At 36.8% G+C, this 20,734-nt stretch overlaps 1 protein-coding gene across 1 annotated transcript in view; it reads left to right on the plus strand.

Moving 5' to 3' along the window:
- The window catches only part of LOC148454303 (usherin-like), a gene marked incomplete at both ends in the record, with an annotated part of 948,215 nt that overhangs the window by 313,443 nt on the left and 614,038 nt on the right, over positions 1-20,734 (plus strand). Inside the window, one exon of the mRNA XM_088461074.1 lies at positions 16,346-16,472. Within this exon, the coding sequence (XP_088317200.1) occupies positions 16,346-16,472 (127 nt within the window). The remainder of the gene's footprint in view (positions 1-16,345; positions 16,473-20,734) is intronic.

Raw genomic sequence — 20,734 nt, forward strand, 5'->3', positions numbered from 1 at the left:
TATCGTATATTAGTGTCCTAGTTACTGTACTATGGGTTATTGTATATTAGTGTCCTAGTTACTGTACTATGGGTTATCGTATAATAGTGTCCTAGTTACTGTACTATGAGTCATTGTATAATAGTATCCTAGTTACTGTAATATGTGTTATCGTATATTAGTGTCCTAGTTACTGTACTATGAGTCATTGTATAATAGTATCCTAGTTACTGTACTATGGGTTATCGTATAATAGTATCCTAGTTACTGTACTATGAGTCATTGTATACTAGTGTCCTAGTTACTGTACTATGAGTCATTGTATAATAGTATCCTAGTTACTGTACTATGAGTCATTGTATAATAGTGTCCTAGTTACTGTACTATGGATTATCATCTATTAGTGTCCTAGTTACTGTACTATGGGTTATCGTATATTAGTGTCCTAGTTACTGTACTATGGGTTATTGTATAATAGTATCCAAGTTACAGTACTATGGGTTATCGTATAATAGTGTCCTAGTTACTGTACTATGAGTCATTGTATAATAGTATCCTAGTTACTGTACTATGGGTTATCGTATGATAGTGTCCTAGTTACTGTACTATGAGTCATTGTATAATAGTATCCTAGTTACTGTACTATGGGTTATCGTATAATAGTGTCCTAGTTACTGTACTATGGGTTATCGTATGTTAGTGTTCTAGTTACTGTACTATGAGTCATCGTATAATGTCCTAGTTACTGTACTATGAGTCATTGTATAATAGTATCCTTGTTACTGTACTATGAGTCATTGTATACTAGTGTCCTAGTTACTGTACTATGGGTTATCGTATAATAGTGTCCTAGTTACTGTACTATGAGTCATTGTATACTAGTGTCCTAGTTACTGTACTATGGGTTATCGTATATTAGTGTCCTAGTTACTGTACTATGGGTTATCGTATATTAGTGTCCTAGTTACTGTACTATGAGTCATTGTATAATAGTATCCTAGTTACTGTACTATGGGTTATCGTATGATAGTGTCCTAGTTACTGTACTATGGGTTATCATATAATAGTGTCCTAGTTACTGTACTATGAGTCATTGTATAATAGTATCCTAGTTACTGTACTATGGGTTATCGTATGATAGTGTCCTAGTTACTGTACTATGGGTTATCGTATAATAGTGTCCTAGTTACTGTACTATGAGTCATTGTATAATAGTATCCTAGTTACTGTACTATGGGTTATCGTATGATAGTGTCCTAGTTACTGTACTATGGGTTATCATATAATAGTGTCCTAGTTACTGTACTATGAGTCATCGTATAATAGTGTCCTAGTTACTGTACTATGGGTTATCATATATTAGTGTCCTAGTTACTGTACTATGGGTTATCGTATATTAGTGTCCTAGTTACTGTACTATGGGTTATCGTATATTAGTGTCCTAGTTACTGTACTATGGGTTATTGTATATTAGTGTCCTAGTTACTGTACTATGGGTTATCGTATAATAGTGTCCTAGTTACTGTACTATGAGTCATTGTATAATAGTATCCTAGTTACTGTAATATGTGTTATCGTATATTAGTGTCCTAGTTACTGTACTATGAGTCATTGTATAATAGTATCCTAGTTACTGTACTATGGGTTATCGTATAATAGTATCCTAGTTACTGTACTATGAGTCATTGTATACTAGTGTCCTAGTTACTGTACTATGAGTCATTGTATAATAGTATCCTAGTTACTGTACTATGAGTCATTGTATAATAGTGTCCTAGTTACTGTACTATGGGTTATCGTATGATAGTGTCCTAGTTACTGTACTATGAGTCATTGTATAATAGTATCCTAGTTACTGTACTATGGGTTATCGTATAATAGTGTCCTAGTTACTGTACTATGGGTTATCGTATGTTAGTGTTCTAGTTACTGTACTATGAGTCATCGTATAATGTCCTAGTTACTGTACTATGAGTCATTGTATAATAGTATCCTTGTTACTGTACTATGAGTCATTGTATACTAGTGTCCTAGTTACTGTACTATGGGTTATCGTATAATAGTGTCCTAGTTACTGTACTATGAGTCATTGTATACTAGTGTCCTAGTTACTGTACTATGGGTTATCGTATATTAGTGTCCTAGTTACTGTACTATGGGTTATCGTATATTAGTGTCCTAGTTACTGTACTATGAGTCATTGTATACTAGTGTCCTAGTTACTGTACTATGGGTTATCGTATGATAGTGTCCTAGTTACTGTACTATGGGTTATCGTATAATAGTGTCCTAGTTACTGTACTATGAGTCATTGTATAATAGTATCCTAGTTACTGTACTATGGGTTATCGTATGATAGTGTCCTAGTTACTGTACTATGGGTTATCATATAATAGTGTCCTAGTTACTGTACTATGAGTCATTGTATAATAGTATCCTAGTTACTGTACTATGGGTTATCGTATGATAGTGTCCTAATTACTGTACTATGAGTCATTGTATAATAGTATCCTAGTTACTGTACTATGGGTTATCGTATAATAGTATCCTAGTTACTGTACTATGAGTCATTGTATACTAGTGTCCTAGATACTGTACTATGAGTCATTGTATATTAGTATCCTAGTTACTGTACTATGAGTCATTGTATAATAGTGTCCAAGTTACTGTACTATGGATTATCGTCTATTAGTGTCCTAGTTACTGTACTATGGGTTATCGTATATTAGTGTCCTAGTTACTGTACTATGGGTTATTGTATAATAGTATCCTAGTTACTGTACTATGAGTCATTGTATAATAGTATCCTAGTTACTGTACTATGGGTTATCGTATGATAGTGTCCTAGTTACTGTACTATGGGTTATCGTATAATAGTGTCCTAGTTACTGTACTATGAGTCATTGTATAATAGTATCCTAGTTACTGTACTATGGGTTATCGTATGATAGTGTCCTAGTTACTGTACTATGGGTTATCATATAATAGTGTCCTAGTTACTGTACTATGAGTCATCGTATAATAGTGTCCTAGTTACTGTACTATGGGTTATCATATATTAGTGTCCTAGTTACTGTACTATGGGTTATCGTATATTAGTGTCCTAGTTACTGTACTATGGGTTATCGTATATTAGTGTCCTAGTTACTGTACTATGGGTTATTGTATATTAGTGTCCTAGTTACTGTACTATGGGTTATCGTATAATAGTGTCCTAGTTACTGTACTATGAGTCATTGTATAATAGTATCCTAGTTACTGTAATATGTGTTATCGTATATTAGTGTCCTAGTTACTGTACTATGAGTCATTGTATAATAGTATCCTAGTTACTGTACTATGGGTTATCGTATAATAGTATCCTAGTTACTGTACTATGAGTCATTGTATACTAGTGTCCTAGTTACTGTACTATGAGTCATTGTATAATAGTATCCTAGTTACTGTACTATGAGTCATTGTATAATAGTGTCCTAGTTACTGTACTATGGATTATCGTCTATTAGTGTCCTAGTTACTGTACTATGGGTTATCGTATATTAGTGTCCTAGTTACTGTACTATGGGTTATTGTATAATAGTATCCAAGTTACAGTACTATGGGTTATCGTATAATAGTGTCCTAGTTACTGTACTATGAGTCATTGTATAATAGTATCCTAGTTACTGTACTATGGGTTATCGTATGATAGTGTCCTAGTTACTGTACTATGAGTCATTGTATAATAGTATCCTAGTTACTGTACTATGGGTTATCGTATAATAGTGTCCTAGTTACTGTACTATGGGTTATCGTATGTTAGTGTTCTAGTTACTGTACTATGAGTCATCGTATAATGTCCTAGTTACTGTACTATGAGTCATTGTATAATAGTATCCTTGTTACTGTACTATGAGTCATTGTATACTAGTGTCCTAGTTACTGTACTATGGGTTATCGTATAATAGTGTCCTAGTTACTGTACTATGAGTCATTGTATACTAGTGTCCTAGTTACTGTACTATGGGTTATCGTATATTAGTGTCCTAGTTACTGTACTATGGGTTATCGTATATTAGTGTCCTAGTTACTGTACTATGAGTCATTGTATAATAGTATCCTAGTTACTGTACTATGGGTTATCGTATGATAGTGTCCTAGTTACTGTACTATGGGTTATCGTATAATAGTGTCCTCGTTACTGTACTATGAGTCATTGTATAATAGTATCCTAGTTACTGTACTATGGGTTATCGTATAATAGTGTCCTAGTTACTGTACTATGGGTTATTGTATATTAGTGTCCTAGTTACTGTACTATGAGTCATTGTATAATAGTATCCTAGTTACTGTACTATGGGTTATCGTATGATAGTGTCCTAGTTACTGTACTATGAGTCATTGTATAATAGTATCCTAGTTACTGTACTATGGGTTATTGTATAATAGTATCCTAGTTACTGTACTATGAGTCATTGTATACTAGTGTCCTAGTTACTGTACTATGAGTCATTGTATAATAGTATCCTAGTTACTGTACTATGAGTCATTGTATAATAGTGTCCTAGTTACTGTACTATGGATTATCGTCTATTAGTGTCCTAGTTACTGTACTATGGGTTATCGTATATTAGTGTCCTAGTTACTGTACTATGGGTTATTGTATAATAGTATCCAAGTTACAGTACTATGGGTTATCGTATAATAGTGTCCTAGTTACTGTACTATGAGTCATTGTATAATAGTATCCTAGTTACTGTACTATGGGTTATCGTATGATAGTGTCCTAGTTACTGTACTATGAGTCATTGTATAATAGTATCCTAGTTACTGTACTATGGGTTATCGTATAATAGTGTCCTAGTTACTGTACTATGGGTTATCGTATGTTAGTGTTCTAGTTACTGTACTATGAGTCATCGTATAATGTCCTAGTTACTGTACTATGAGTCATTGTATAATAGTATCCTTGTTACTGTACTATGAGTCATTGTATACTAGTGTCCTAGTTACTGTACTATGGGTTATCGTATAATAGTGTCCTAGTTACTGTACTATGAGTCATTGTATACTAGTGTCCTAGTTACTGTACTATGGGTTATCGTATATTAGTGTCCTAGTTACTGTACTATGGGTTATCGTATATTAGTGTCCTAGTTACTGTACTATGAGTCATTGTATAATAGTATCCTAGTTACTGTACTATGGGTTATCGTATGATAGTGTCCTAGTTACTGTACTATGGGTTATCGTATAATAGTGTCCTAGTTACTGTACTATGAGTCATTGTATAATAGTATCCTAGTTACTGTACTATGGGTTATCGTATGATAGTGTCCTAGTTACTGTACTATGGGTTATCATATAATAGTGTCCTAGTTACTGTACTATGAGTCATTGTATAATAGTATCCTAGTTACTGTACTATGGGTTATCGTATGATAGTGTCCTAATTACTGTACTATGAGTCATTGTATAATAGTATCCTAGTTACTGTACTATGGGTTATCGTATAATAGTATCCTAGTTACTGTACTATGAGTCATTGTATACTAGTGTCCTAGATACTGTACTATGAGTCATTGTATATTAGTATCCTAGTTACTGTACTATGAGTCATTGTATAATAGTGTCCAAGTTACTGTACTATGGATTATCGTCTATTAGTGTCCTAGTTACTGTACTATGGGTTATCGTATATTAGTGTCCTAGTTACTGTACTATGGGTTATTGTATAATAGTATCCTAGTTACTGTACTATGAGTCATTGTATAATAGTATCCTAGTTACTGTACTATGGGTTATCGTATGATAGTGTCCTAGTTACTGTACTATGGGTTATCGTATAATAGTGTCCTAGTTACTGTACTATGAGTCATTGTATAATAGTATCCTAGTTACTGTACTATGGGTTATCGTATGATAGTGTCCTAGTTACTGTACTATGGGTTATCATATAATAGTGTCCTAGTTACTGTACTATGAGTCATCGTATAATAGTGTCCTAGTTACTGTACTATGGGTTATCATATATTAGTGTCCTAGTTACTGTACTATGGGTTATCGTATATTAGTGTCCTAGTTACTGTACTATGGGTTATCGTATATTAGTGTCCTAGTTACTGTACTATGGGTTATTGTATATTAGTGTCCTAGTTACTGTACTATGGGTTATCGTATAATAGTGTCCTAGTTACTGTACTATGAGTCATTGTATAATAGTATCCTAGTTACTGTAATATGTGTTATCGTATATTAGTGTCGTAGTTACTGTACTATGAGTCATTGTATAATAGTATCCTAGTTACTGTACTATGGGTTATCGTATAATAGTATCCTAGTTACTGTACTATGAGTCATTGTATACTAGTGTCCTAGTTACTGTACTATGAGTCATTGTATACTAGTGTCCTAGTTACTGTACTATGAGTCATTGTATAATAGTATCCTAGTTACTGTACTATTAGTCATTGTATAATAGTGTCCTAGTTACTGTACTATGGATTATCGTCTATTAGTGTCCTAGTTACTGTACTATGGGTTATCGTATATTAGTGTCCTAGTTACTGTACTATGGGTTATTGTATAATAGTATCCTAGTTACTGTACTATGGGTTATCGTATAATAGTGTCCTAGTTACTGTAATATGAGTCATTGTATAATAGTATCCTAGTTATTGTACTATGGGTTATCGTATGATAGTGTCCTAGTTACTGTACTATGAGTCATTGTATAATAGTATCCTAGTTACTGTACTATGGGTTATCGTATAATAGTGTCCTAGTTACTGTACTATGGGTTATCGTATGTTAGTGTTCTAGTTACTGTACTATGAGTCATCGTATAATGTCCTAGTTACTGTACTATGAGTCATTGTATAATAGTATCCTAGTTACTGTACTATGAGTCATTGTATACTAGTGTCCTAGTTACTGTACTATGGGTTATCGTATAATAGTGTCCTAGTTACTGTACTATGAGACATTGTATACTAGTGTCCTAGTTACTGTACTATGGGTTATCGTATATTAGTGTCCTAGTTACTGTACTATGGGTTATCGTATATTAGTGTCCTAGTTACTGTACTATGAGTCATTGTATAATAGTATCCTAGTTACTGTACTATGGGTTATCGTATGATAGTGTCCTAGTTATTGTACTATGGGTTATCGTATAATAGTGTCCTAGTTAGTGTACTATGAGTCATTGTATAATAGTATCCTAGTTACTGTACTATGGGTTATCGTATGATAGTGTCCTAGTTACTGTACTATGGGTTATCATATAATACTGTCCTAGTTACTGTACTATGAGTCATCGTATAATAGTGTCCTAGTTACTGTACTATGGGTTATCATATATTAGTGTCCTAGTTACTGTACTATGGGTTATCGTATATTAGTGTCCTAGTTACTGTACTATGAGTCATTGTATACTAGTGCCCTACTTACTATACTATGGGTTATCGTATAATAGTGTCCTAGTTACTGTACTATGGGTTATCGTATATTTGTGTCCTAGTTACTGTACTATGGGTTATCGTATATTAGTGTCCTAGTTACTGTACTAAGAGTCATTGTATAATAGTATCCTAGTTACTGTACTATGGGTTATCGTATAATAGTGTCCTAGTTACTGTACTATGAGTCATTGTTTAATAGTATCCTAGTTACTGTACTATGGGTTATCGTATGATAGTGTCCTAGTTACTGTACTATGAGTTATCGTATAATAGTGTCCTAGTTACTGTAATATGGGTTATCGTGTAATAGTGTCCTAGTTACTGTACTGTGAGTCATGTTATAATAGTGTCCTAGTTACTGTACTATGAGTTATCGTATAATAGTATCCTAGTTACTGTACTATGGGTTATCGTATGATAGTGTCCTAGTTACTGTACTATGGGTTATCATATATTAGTGTCCTAGTTACTGTACTATGAGTCATCGTATAATAGTGTCCTAGTTACTGTACTATGGGTTATCATATATTAGTGTCCTAGTTACTGTACTATGGGTTATCGTATATTAGTGTCCTAGTTACTGTACTATGGGTTATCGTATATTAGTGTCCTAGTTACTGTACTATGGGTTATTTTATATTAGTGTCCTAGTTACTGTACTATGGGTTATCGTATAATAGTGTCCTAGTTACTGTACTATGAGTCATTGTATAATAGTATCCTAGTTACTGTAATATGGATTATCGTATATTAGTGTCCTAGTTACTGTACTATGAGTCATTGTATAATAGTATCCTAGTTACTGTACTATGGGTTATCGTATGATAGTGTCCTAGTTACTGTACTATGAGTCATTGTATAATAGTATCCTAGTTACTGTACTATAGGTTATCGTATAATAGTATCCTAGTTACTGTACTATGAGTCATTGTATACTAGTGTCCTAGTTACTGTACTATGAGTCATTGTATAATAGTAACCTAGTTACTGTACTATGAGTCATTGTATAATAGTGTCCTAGTTACTGTACTATGGATTATCGTCTATTAGTGTCCTAGTTACTGTACTATGGGTTATCGTATATTAGTGTCCTACTTACTGTACTATGGGTTATTGTATAATAGTATCCTAGTTACTGTACTATGAGTAATTGTATAATAGTATCCTAGTTACTGTACTATGGGTTATCGTATGATAGTGTCCTAGTTACTGTACTATGGGTTATCGTATAATAGTGTCCTAGTTACTGTACTATGAGTCATTGTATAATAGTATCCTAGTTACTGTACTATGGGTTATCGTATGATAGTGTCCTAGTTACTGTACTATGGGTTATCATATAATAGTGTCCTAGTTACTGTACTATGGGTTATCATATAGTAGTGTCCTAGTTACTGTACTATGGGTTATCATATAGTAGTGTCCTAGTTACTGTACTATGGGTTATCGTATATTAGTGTCCTAGTTACTGTACTATGGGTTATCGTATATTAGTGTCCTAGTTACTGTACTATGGGTTATTGTATATTAGTGTCCTAGTTACTGTACTAATGGTTATCGTATAATAGTGTCCTAGTTACTGTACTATGAGTCATTGTATAATAGTATCCTAGTTACTGTAATATGGGTTATCGTATATTAGTGTCCTAGTTACTGTACTATGAGTCATTGTATAATAGTATCTTAGTTACTGTACTATGGGTTATCGTATGATAGTGTCCTAGTTACTGTACTATGAGTCATTGTATAATAGTATCCTAGTTACTGTACTATGGGTTATCGTATAATAGTATCCTAGTTACTGTACTATGAGTCATTGTATACTATTGTCCTAGTTACTGTACTATGAGTCATTGTATAATAGTATCCTAGTTACTGTACTATGAGTCATTGTATAATAGTGTCCTAGTTACTGTATTATGGATTATCGTCTATTAGTGTCCTAGTTACTGTACTATGGGTTATCGTATATTAGTGTCCTAGTTACTGTACTATGGGTTATTGTATAATAGTATCCTTGTTACTGTACTATGGGTTATCGTATAATAGTGTCCTAGTTACTGTACTATGAGTCATTGTATAATAGTATCCTAGTTACTGTACTATGGGTTATCGTATGATAGTGTCCTAGTTACTGTACTATGAGTCATTGTATAATAGTATCCTAGTTACTGTACTATGGGTTCTCGTATAATAGTGTCCTAGTTACTGTACTATGGGTTATCGTATATTAGTGTCCTAGTTACTGTACTATGGGTTATTGTATAATAGTATCCTTGTTACTGTACTATGGGTTATCGTATAATAGTGTCCTAGTTAGTGTACTATGAGTCATTGTATAATAGTATCCTAGTTACTGTACTATGGGTTATCGTATGATAGTGTCTTAGTTACTGTACTATGGGTTATCGTATATTAGTGTCCTAGTTACTGTACTATGGGTTATTGTATAATAGTATCCTTGTTACTGTACTAAGGGTTATCGTATAATAGTGTCCTAGTTAGTGTACTATGAGTCATTGTATAATAGTATCCTAGTTACTGTACTATGGGTTATCGTATGATAGTGTCCTAGTTACTGTACTATGGGTTATCATATAATAGTGTCCTAGTTACTGTACAATGAGTCATCGTAAAATAGTGTCCTAGTTACTGTACTATGGGTTATCATATATTAGTGTCCTAGTTACTGTACTATGGGTTATCGTATATTAGTGTCCTAGTTACTGTACTATGAGTCATTGTATACTAGTGACCTACTTACTATACTATGGGTTATCGTATAATAGTGTCCTAGTTACTGTACTATGGGTTATCGTATATTAGTGTCCTAGTTAGTGTACTATGGGTTATCGTATATTAGTGTCCTAGTTACTGTACTAAGAGTCATTGTATAATAGTATCCTAGTTACTGTACTATGGGTTATCGTATAATAGTGTCCTAGTTACTGTACTATGAGTCATTGTTTAATAGTATCCTAGTTACTGTACTATGGGTTATCGTATGATAGTGTCCTAGTTACTGTACTATGAGTTATCGTATAATAGTGTCCTAGTTACTGTAATATGGGTTATCGTGTAATAGTGTCCTAGTTACTGTACTGTGAGTCATGTTATAATAGTGTCCTAGTTACTGTACTATGAGTTATCGTATAATAGTATCCTAGTTACTGTACTATGGGTTATCGTATGATAGTGTCCTAGTTACTGTACTATGGGTTATCATATAATAGTGTCCTAGTTACTGTACTATGAGTCATCGTATAATAGTGTCCTAGTTACTGTACTATGGGTTATCATATATTAGTGTCCTAGTTACTGTACTATGGGTTATCGTATATTAGTGTCCTAGTTACTGTACTATGGGTTATCGTATATTAGTGTCCTAGTTACTGTACTATGGGTTATTGTATATTAGTGTCCTAGTTACTGTACTATGGGTTATCGTATAATAGTGTCCTAGTTACTGTACTATGAGTCATTGTATAATAGTATCCTAGTTACTTTAATATGGGTTATCGTATATTAGTGTCCTAGTTACTGTACTATGAGTCATTGTATAATAGTATCCTAGTTACTGTACTATGGGTTATCGTATGATAGTGTCCTAGTTACTGTACTATGAGTCATCGTATAATAGTATCCTAGTTACTGAACTATGGTTTATCGTATAATAGTATCCTAGTTACTGTACTATGAGTCATTGTATACTAGTGTCCTAGTTACTGTACTATGAGTCATTGTATAATAGTAACCTAGTTACTGTACTATGAGTCATTGTATAATAGTGTCCTAGTTACTGTACTATGGATTATCGTCTATTAGTGTCCTAGTTACTGTACTATGGGTTATCGTATATTAGTGTCCTACTTACTGTACTATGGGTTATTGTATAATAGTATCCTAGTTACTGTACTATGAGTCATTGTATAATAGTATCCTAGTTACTGTACTATGGGTTATCGTATGATAGTGTCCTAGTTACTGTACTATGGGTTATCGTATAATAGTGTCCTAGTTACTGTACTATGAGTCATTGTATAATAGTATCCTAGTTACTGTACTATGGGTTATCGTATGATAGTGTCCTAGTTACTGTACTATGGGTTATCATATAATAGTGTCCTAGTTACTGTACTATGGGTTATCATATAGTAGTGTCCTAGTTACTGTACTATGGGTTATCGTATATTAGTGTCCTAGTTACTGTACTATGGGTTATCGTATATTAGTGTCCTAGTTACTGTACTATGGGTTATTGTATATTAGTGTCCTAGTTACTGTACTATTGGTTATCGTATAATAGTGTCCTAGTTACTGTACTATGAGTCATTGTATAATAGTATCCTAGTTACTGTAATATGGGTTATCGTATACTAGTGTCCTAGTTACTGTACTATGAGTCATTGTATAATAGTATCTTAGTTACTGTACTATGGGTTATCGTATGATAGTGTCCTAGTTACTGTACTATGAGTCATTGTATAATAGTATCCTAGTTACTGTACTATGGGTTATCGTATAATAGTATCCTAGTTACTGTACTATGAGTCATTGTATACTATTGTCCTAGTTACTGTACTATGAGTCATTGTATAATAGTATCCTAGTTACTGTACTATGAGTCATTGTATAATAGTGTCCTAGTTACTGTATTATGGATTATCGTCTATTAGTGTCCTAGTTACTGTACTATGGGTTGTCGTATATTAGTGTCCTAGTTACTGTACTATGGGTTATTGTATAATAGTATCCTTGTTACTGTACTATGGGTTATCGTATAATAGTGTCCTAGTTACTGTACTATGAGTCATTGTATAATAGTATCCTAGTTACTGTACTATGGGTTATCGTATGATAGTGTCCTAGTTACTGTACTATGAGTCATTGTATAATAGTATCCTAGTTACTGTACTATGGGTTCTCGTATAATAGTGTCCTAGTTACTGTACTATGGGTTATCGAATGTTAGTGTTCTAGTTACTGAACTATGAGTCATCGTATAATGTCCTAGTTACTGTACTATGAGTCATTGTATAATAGTATCCTAGTTAATGTACTATGAGTCATTGTATACTAGTGTCCTAGTTACTGTACTATGGGTTATCGTATAATAGTGTCCTAGTTACTGTACTATGAGTCATTGTATACTAGTGTCCTAGTTACTGTACTATGGGTTATCGTATATTAGTGTCCTAGTTACTGTACTATGGGTTATCGTATATTAGTGTCCTAGTTACTGTACTATGAGTCATTGTATAATAGTATCCTAGTTACTGTACTATGGGTTATCGTATGATAGTGTCCTAGTTACTGTACTATGGGTTATCGTATGATAGTGTCCTAGTTACTGTACTATGAGTCATCGTATAATAGTGTCCTAGTTACTGTACTATGAGTCATCGTATAATAGTGTCCTAGTTACTGTACTATGGGTTATCGTATATTAGTGTCCTAGTTACTGTACTATGAGTCATTGTATACTAGTGTCCTACTTACTATACTATGGGTTATTGTATAATAGTGTCGTAGTTACTGTACTATGGGTTATCGTATATTAGTGTCCTACTTACTGTACTATGGGTTATCGTATATTAGTGTCCTAGTTACTGTACTAAGAGTCATTGTATAATAGTATCCTAGTTACTGTACTATGGGTTATCGTATAATAGTGTCCTAGTTACTGTACTATGAGTCATTGTTTAATAGTATCCTAGTTACTGTACTATGGGTTATCGTATGATAGTGTCCTAGTTACTGTACTATGAGTTATCGTATAATAGTGTCCTAGTTACTGTAATATGGGTTATCGTGTAATAGTGTCCTAGTTACTGTACTGTGAGTCATATTATAATAGTGTCCTAGTTACTGTACTATTGGTTATCGTATGATAGTGTCCTAGATACTGTGCTATGGGTTATCATATGATAGTGTCCTAGTTACTGTACTATGGGTTATCGTATAATAGTGTCCTAGTTACTGTACTATGAGTCATCATATAATAGTGTCCTAGTTACTGTACTATGGGTTATCTTATCTTATCTTATAATAGTGTCCTAGTTACTGTACTATTGGTTATCATATGATAGTGTCCTAGTTACTGTACTATGGCTTATCATATAATAGGGTCCTAGTTACTGTACTATGAGTCATCGTATAATAGTGTCCTAGTTACTTTACTATGAGTTATCGTATATCAGTGTCCTAGTTACTGTACTATGAGTTATCGTATAATAATAGTGTCCTAGTTACTGTACTATGAGTCATTGTATAATGTCCTAGTTACTTTACTATGGGTTATCATGTAATAGTGTCCTAGTTACTGTACTATGAGTTATTATATAATAGTGTCCTAGTTACTGTACTATGAGTCATCGTATAATGTCCTAGTTACTGTACTATGGGTTATCATATAATAGTGTCCTAGTTACTGTACTATGAGTTATTATATAATAGTATCCTAGTTACTGTACTATGAGTCATCGTTTAATAGTGTCCTAGTTACTGTACTATGAGACATCGTATAATGTCCTAGTTACTGTACTATGGGTTATCATATAATAGTGTCCTAGTTACTGTACTATGAGTTATTATATAATAGTATCCTAGTTACTGTACTATGAGTCATTGTATAATAGTGTCCTAGTTACTGTACTATGAGTCATCGTATAATGTCCTACTTACTATACTATGGGTTATCATATAATAGTGTCCTAGTTACTGTACTATGAGTTATCGTATAATAGTGTCCTAGTTGCTTTACTATGAGTCGTCGTATAATAGTGTCCAAGTTACTGTACTATGAGTTATTGTTTAATACTGTCCTAGTTACTGTACTATGGATTATCATATAATAGTGTCCTAGTTCTTGTAGAATGAGTTATCGTATAATAGTATCTTCGTTACTGAACTATGAGTTATCGTATAATAGTGTCCATAATTGCAGTATAATTTTCCTCATGGCTTCACAAACTGATCTAAATGAAACTGGCTTTATTTAGAGACTGTGATTCAAATCCGCCTAAGCATTTGCTTCACAATCCCACTTTATTGTAGAGATGTTTGGGTCTGGTTCTCAGGGAACCGACAACAACCAAATTTAGAGCATCCGAGTCGAACTGAGTCCAAGTTCGGAATCACTTTGGGGTACAGAGTCCCGGTTCGGATCTTCCCGCAGTTCGGAACTCGGATTTAAAAACTACATTTGTTTTTTTGGATTTCATGCTAAGTGCTAACTGGTCAATATTACTTCATTTTAACTGTTTAAAAAAAAATAAAATACAGATTCAAAACACATGAGGGTAGTTTTGCAAAATCAAAAGCCAAAACACGGTGGTCGGCGCACTCTCTACTTTATTCACACACAAAATGACATAAAGCCAGGCCGTATGGACAATTTGTGCTCAGTTCATCAGCTTGTAGTAACCTATTGTTATTGCTGAGTTGAGTAGTGGGGGCTTCATAATATTTATGAATCTTAATACTACAGTATACCTGCTTTCTTACATAACTTGCATTTTTATTTTTGCATCCATTTGATGCAATGGGCTCAAGAACCCAAAAACCACTATTGGAGTCTCCCATTGCACATTATTATTATTATTATTATTATTATTAGGTGTCTGAGGAAGTACTGTACCTTTAATTGTCTCCTGAGAGCTATACAGTGTTGTAGGGAAGGAATTATAGTAGACACTTTATCCAGTTACAGAGCATGTACAGTAAATGCTGTATTTGACATTGATATTTAATAATATGTTATTGTGAATCACACAGCCCCATAGTACTGCTAGCTCTGATTTACAGTATGGAAGTATCTATGTGCATATATTTGTGGTATAAATATACCCCCCATTTGGCCTAGTCATAGACTTGAGAGGGGTGTGGCCTATCAAATATGAGGTGTGGCTTGGTAGAGAAGGTGGGTGTGGTTGGGCTGATATGGGATGGATTGGGGGGGTGGAGGTTAATGTTGTGGCTCGGTAGAACATAGGGGTAAAGAGTGCGGTTTAGCGAAGGTACTTACACTGTGAAGACAGACAAACGTTTGCCCCTTACTGTGACTCAGTTTACGCTAACCATATGTACAATGTATCATTCATTTTCCTTTGCCTAGACAATGGGTGGACACAATCGGGAATAGAAATAATGACATATGATCTTACTCATTGATTTAATGGAACACACTTAAAGGCATTGTACGTGGGATAGTGCCAGCCTGCTGTGCAGTATAAAGACATTATATTCCCCAGTAAGCTGTAGAGCCATATAACAGCAGGAGGCAGAGGTCACAGTGCGCCAGAGTCACTCCTTATAGCCTTCTATGTAGCATTAGGGGGCCAGCACTGGTGTGGGCAGCACATGTCATTAGTCTGTGCCCCCACGGGAATCTCGAGAGGTACAGTATACTCTGTCTGTGCCGGGAGCCTGTCTTGCACAGTTCTCATGTCATCAGCCCCTCCTCAGTTAGTGTCCGCAGCATGTCAATCATGTGCAGATCATGTATCATATTGTGACACACAGTAATGCCCCCAATTCATATTATATTCAATAGCACTGATCAGTATATTTTATATAGTATACGTACAGTCCCTGCGCTGATCCGTCCCCAGCTCCTCCAGGGTTGGAGATAATTGGAATGTGGAGTGGAGGGGAGGGCAAATCGGGATCCTGAAAGCCTGGACACGCAATGTGCGCACGCCTATGGGGGGAGTCAGTCCTTCTGTCATCTATGCATTCCATCATGGAAAGGAGTATGTAATGTATAAGCAGCACAGACCTTTACAACCGATTAGGATATTAATTAGGGGAGATTTTCCATTAAGTCATGTCTCATGCATATCACATACAGTACACATACACACACATGCATATATATTGTGTGTGTGTGTGTGTGTTACATCTCATTTTCTTTCCTTTATAAGGATACGGCAACGTCTGTAACTCCCACGAATGATGGCGGAAGGCGTTACAATGATAATAACTGGCACCAGATCATCATTACAAGACAACGTGGCATGGGAACTATAACTGTGGATGGAAAATATTCAGGTAAATTTACCACTTTCAATATAGTTGGGGATTTAGAGAACTGGTGCACAGGAAAAACTTGCTGTCATTTAGATGAGACGCAAGCTGAATAAGCATAAGACTATATAAGAGTCCTTCGTTTTTTGTAATTGGCTAGAATTTTGGTCAACTGTTGCTAGGTAGAGTAGTTTGGGAAGTTTGTTTGGTTGGTTGGTTTCTGACCATGTGTGATATATTGGGAGTGGCTATATGTGGGCTTTATAAGGCTGGTGTACGCCCAGCAACTTCCTTTCTGTGTTTGTCCCTCCCTCCCCTATCTATTTCTTATGCTTTATATGTTGTGTTCTTACTAACACTATGTTATATTATCATGTTGGGCGGGAAGGTGCTACAAACCAGCGGCCATGTAAGGTGTAAGAAAAAGCTGTGGAGCACATTTCCTTTGAAGGGTCATAGTATGTCCTACCTCTGTGGGAGCACTTTGGGCATCCGTCTCTGCGGACACGCTCATACAATGCAGTATTATAGGGGGTTGTGAGTCTTCACAGCTCAGCTTACAATGACCACGGGGGGGCGTATCAGTCGCTCCCTAATATTGGTTAAGTAACGCTCAGCTTACAATGCTGAGTGTGTGAGTTGGAATCCTGCCTGGAAAGGAGGAAGAGAGAGGTGGTACGAGCGGAGGTGAGGCAGTTGTCACTGGTGGTGGGAGAGAGTGCTGACAGTAATGAATTTGAAGATGTACAGTAGGAGGGACCAGAGTGATTCAGACTCATCCTGCATTACCCCTTTATACAACTATCTATCCAACCTCTCTTACAGCTCACACCCTTCCCATCCTCTTCTTCCCTCGTGTGCACCCTTCACCTATTCTTCTCTTTCCTCCTCCATGCTCTCTCTCTTAATGCATGATTCCATCTCATACACCTGTTCATCCTGTCCCTCTCATCCAGTACTGTAACCTTCTCCATACTTTCTCTGTTACTGCATGATTCCATCTCACACACCTGTTCATCCTGTCCCTCTCATCCAGTACCGTAACCTCCTCCATACTCTCTCTTAATGCATGATTCCATCTCACACACCTGTTCATCCTGTCCCTCTCATCCAGTACCGTAACCTCCTCCATACTCTCTCTTAATGCATGATTCCATCTCACACACCTGTTCATCATGTCCCTCTCATCCAGTACTGTAACCTTCTCCATACTCTCTCTTACTGCATGATTCCATCTCACACACCTGTTCATCATGTCCCTCTCATCCAGTACTGTAACCTTCTCCATACTCTCTCTCTTAATGCATGATTCCATCTCACACACCTGTTCATCCTGTCCCTCTCATCCAGTACCGTAACCTCCTCCATACTCTCTCTCAATGCATGATTCCATCTCACACACCTTTTCATCATGTCCCTCTCATCCAGTACCATAACCTCCTCCATACTCTCTCAATGCATGATTCCATCTCACACACCTGTTCATCCTGTCCCTCTCATCCAGTACTGTAACCTCCTCCATACTCTCTCTCAATGCATGATTCCATCTCACACACCTGTTCATCCTGTCCCTCTCATCCAGTACCATAACCTCCTCCATACTCTCTCTCTTAATGCATGATTCCATCTCACACACCTGTTCATCCTGTCCCTCTCATCCAGCACTGTAACCTCCTCCATACTCTCTCTCTTAATGCATGATTCCATCTCACACACCTGTTCATCATGTCCTTCTCATCCAGTACTGTAACCTCCTCCATACTCTCTCTATTAATGCATGATTCCATCTCACACACCTGTTCATCATGTCCCTCTCATCCAGTACTGTAACCTCCTCCATACTCTCTCTATTAATGCATGATTCCATCTCACACACCTGTTCATCATGTCCCTCTCATCCAGTACCGTAACCTCCTCCATACTCTCTCTCTTAATGCATGATTCCATCTCACACACCTGTTCATCATGTCCCTCTCATCCAGTACTGTAACCTTCTCCATACTCTCTCTTACTGCATGATTCCATCTCACACACCTGTTCATCATGTCCCTCTCATCCAGTACTGTAACCTTCTCCATACTCTCTCTCTTAATGCATGATTCCATCTCACACACCTGTTCATCCTGTCCCTCTCATCCAGTACCGTAACCTCCTCCATACTCTCTCTCAATGCATGATTCCATCTCACACACCTGTTCATCATGTCCCTCTCATCCAGTACCATAACCTCCTCCATACTCTCTTAATGCATGATTCCATCTCACACACCTGTTCATCCTGTCCCTCTCATCCAGTACTGTAACCTCCTCCATACTCTCTCTCAATGCATGATTCCATCTCACACACCTGTTCATCCTGTCCCTCTCATCCAGTACCATAACCTCCTCCATACTCTCTCTCTTAATGCATGATTCCATCTCACACACCTGTTCATCCTGTCCCTCTCATCCAGCACTGTAACCTCCTCCATACTCTCTCTCTTAATGCATGATTCCATCTCACACACCTGTTCATCATGTCCTTCTCATCCAGTACTGTAACCTCCTCCATACTCTCTCTATTAATGCATGATTCCATCTCACACACCTGTTCATCATGTCCCTCTCATCCAGTACTGTAACCTCCTCCATACTCTCTCTATTAATGCATGATTCCATCTCACACACCTGTTCATCATGTCCCTCTCATCCAGTACCGTAACCTCCTCCATACTCTCTCTCTTAATGCATGATTCCATCTCACACACCTGTTCATCATGTCCCTCTCATCCAGTACCGTAACCTCCTCCATACTCTCTCTTAATGCATGATTCCATCTCACACACCTGTTCATCATGTCCCTCTCATCCATTACCGTAACCTCCTCCATACTCTCTCTTAATGCATGATTCCATCTCACACACCTGTTCATCATGTCCCTCTCATCCAGTACTGTAACCTCCTCCCTACTCTCTCTTAATGCATTATTCCATCTCACACACCTGTTCATCATGTCCCTCTCATGCAGTACCATAACCTCTTTCAAACTTGCCCTGACCTCAACCATCCTCCAAAAACCCTCACTACACACAGACCCTCTCATGCTACCAGGCTATCTCTGTCCTCCCCTTTGCTTCTAAGATCATTGAGCAGGTTGTTCATCACCACCTCACCCTTATCCTCACCTCCCACTCTTTCCTACATCATCTTCAATCTGGTTTCCCTCCACTCAGCACGGTAATTGGGTGGCAGTGCACCCTGTGCCAGTCCAGGTGGGGCTGCTGGCTCTGGGAACGACACTCTGGGCAGCTCTGCAACCTGTCTATCTGGAGCATCCCATGGATACTGCAGTATCATAGCACTACTGACTGCAGGATGCCATTCCAGGCAAGCCACATGTATGTGCCATGGGACAGCAACAATGGCGCCCCCAGTCCTTGAACCCTGTGTGACAGCAAAGCTTGGAAACCCCCAGTTACGGCCCTGCCTCCACTTCAGAGAAACTGACCTTACTAAGGTCACTAATGGTCATTCTGCTGCTAAATCCAAGGGTCATTTCTCTGTACTCATCCTCCTTTACCTGTCTGCTGCCTCTGATACTATGGACCACTCACTCCTCTTTGCCCACTGCAACCTTTGTTTATTATGGCAGCTGATCTCATCTACCACTATCACCCCCTTGCCCACTGCCTCACTGGCTCTCCGTCCACCTCAGCGTACAAGTTCAAACTCCTCATCCTCACACATAGAGCCCTCAATTACTCCACTCTCTCCTACCCTCCCTACACTGACCGATGCCTCTGCTCCACTCTTATAACCTGCTCTCACTCCTGTATCCAATATATCTCTTGTGCTGTCCCAATTCTCTGGACTCATACACCTTCAAATGAGCCATTAAGACTCACTTCTTCATAAAAAGCATATCAGCCCTTATCATTTCTCAGACCCTCTGACCACCAGCCTTTTCTCTATCCCAGTTCACCCTCCTGGTTACACTCCTCCTCTTAGTAAGTCCTCAGGGGCGCTGCCCTCTTGCTCTCCTCCTAGCATTATCGCTGCCACCAATGTGCCTCCATTCTTCTTCTCCTGTCTCCCAACAGGGACATTGACCCTGCCATCGGCCCACTTGCTGGGTACAGGTTGAGTGCTGGTTTTCTTACTACTCTTCCCACAATCCCAAGTAGGATCATTTTTGAAGGCAACAAAGAAAAAAAGGTCTAAAAAAAATAGTGAAAGATGTTGAAATTGTTTTAGAAGAATAGTTTAGTACTTACTAATGTACTTCAAATCTTCTTTCTCCAGGCGGCA

The sequence above is a fragment of the Taudactylus pleione genome, unplaced genomic scaffold (genome assembly GCF_031769625.1).
Source record: "Taudactylus pleione unplaced genomic scaffold, aTauple2 ptg001012l, whole genome shotgun sequence".
Classification (NCBI taxonomy): Eukaryota; Metazoa; Chordata; class Amphibia; order Anura; family Myobatrachidae; genus Taudactylus; species Taudactylus pleione.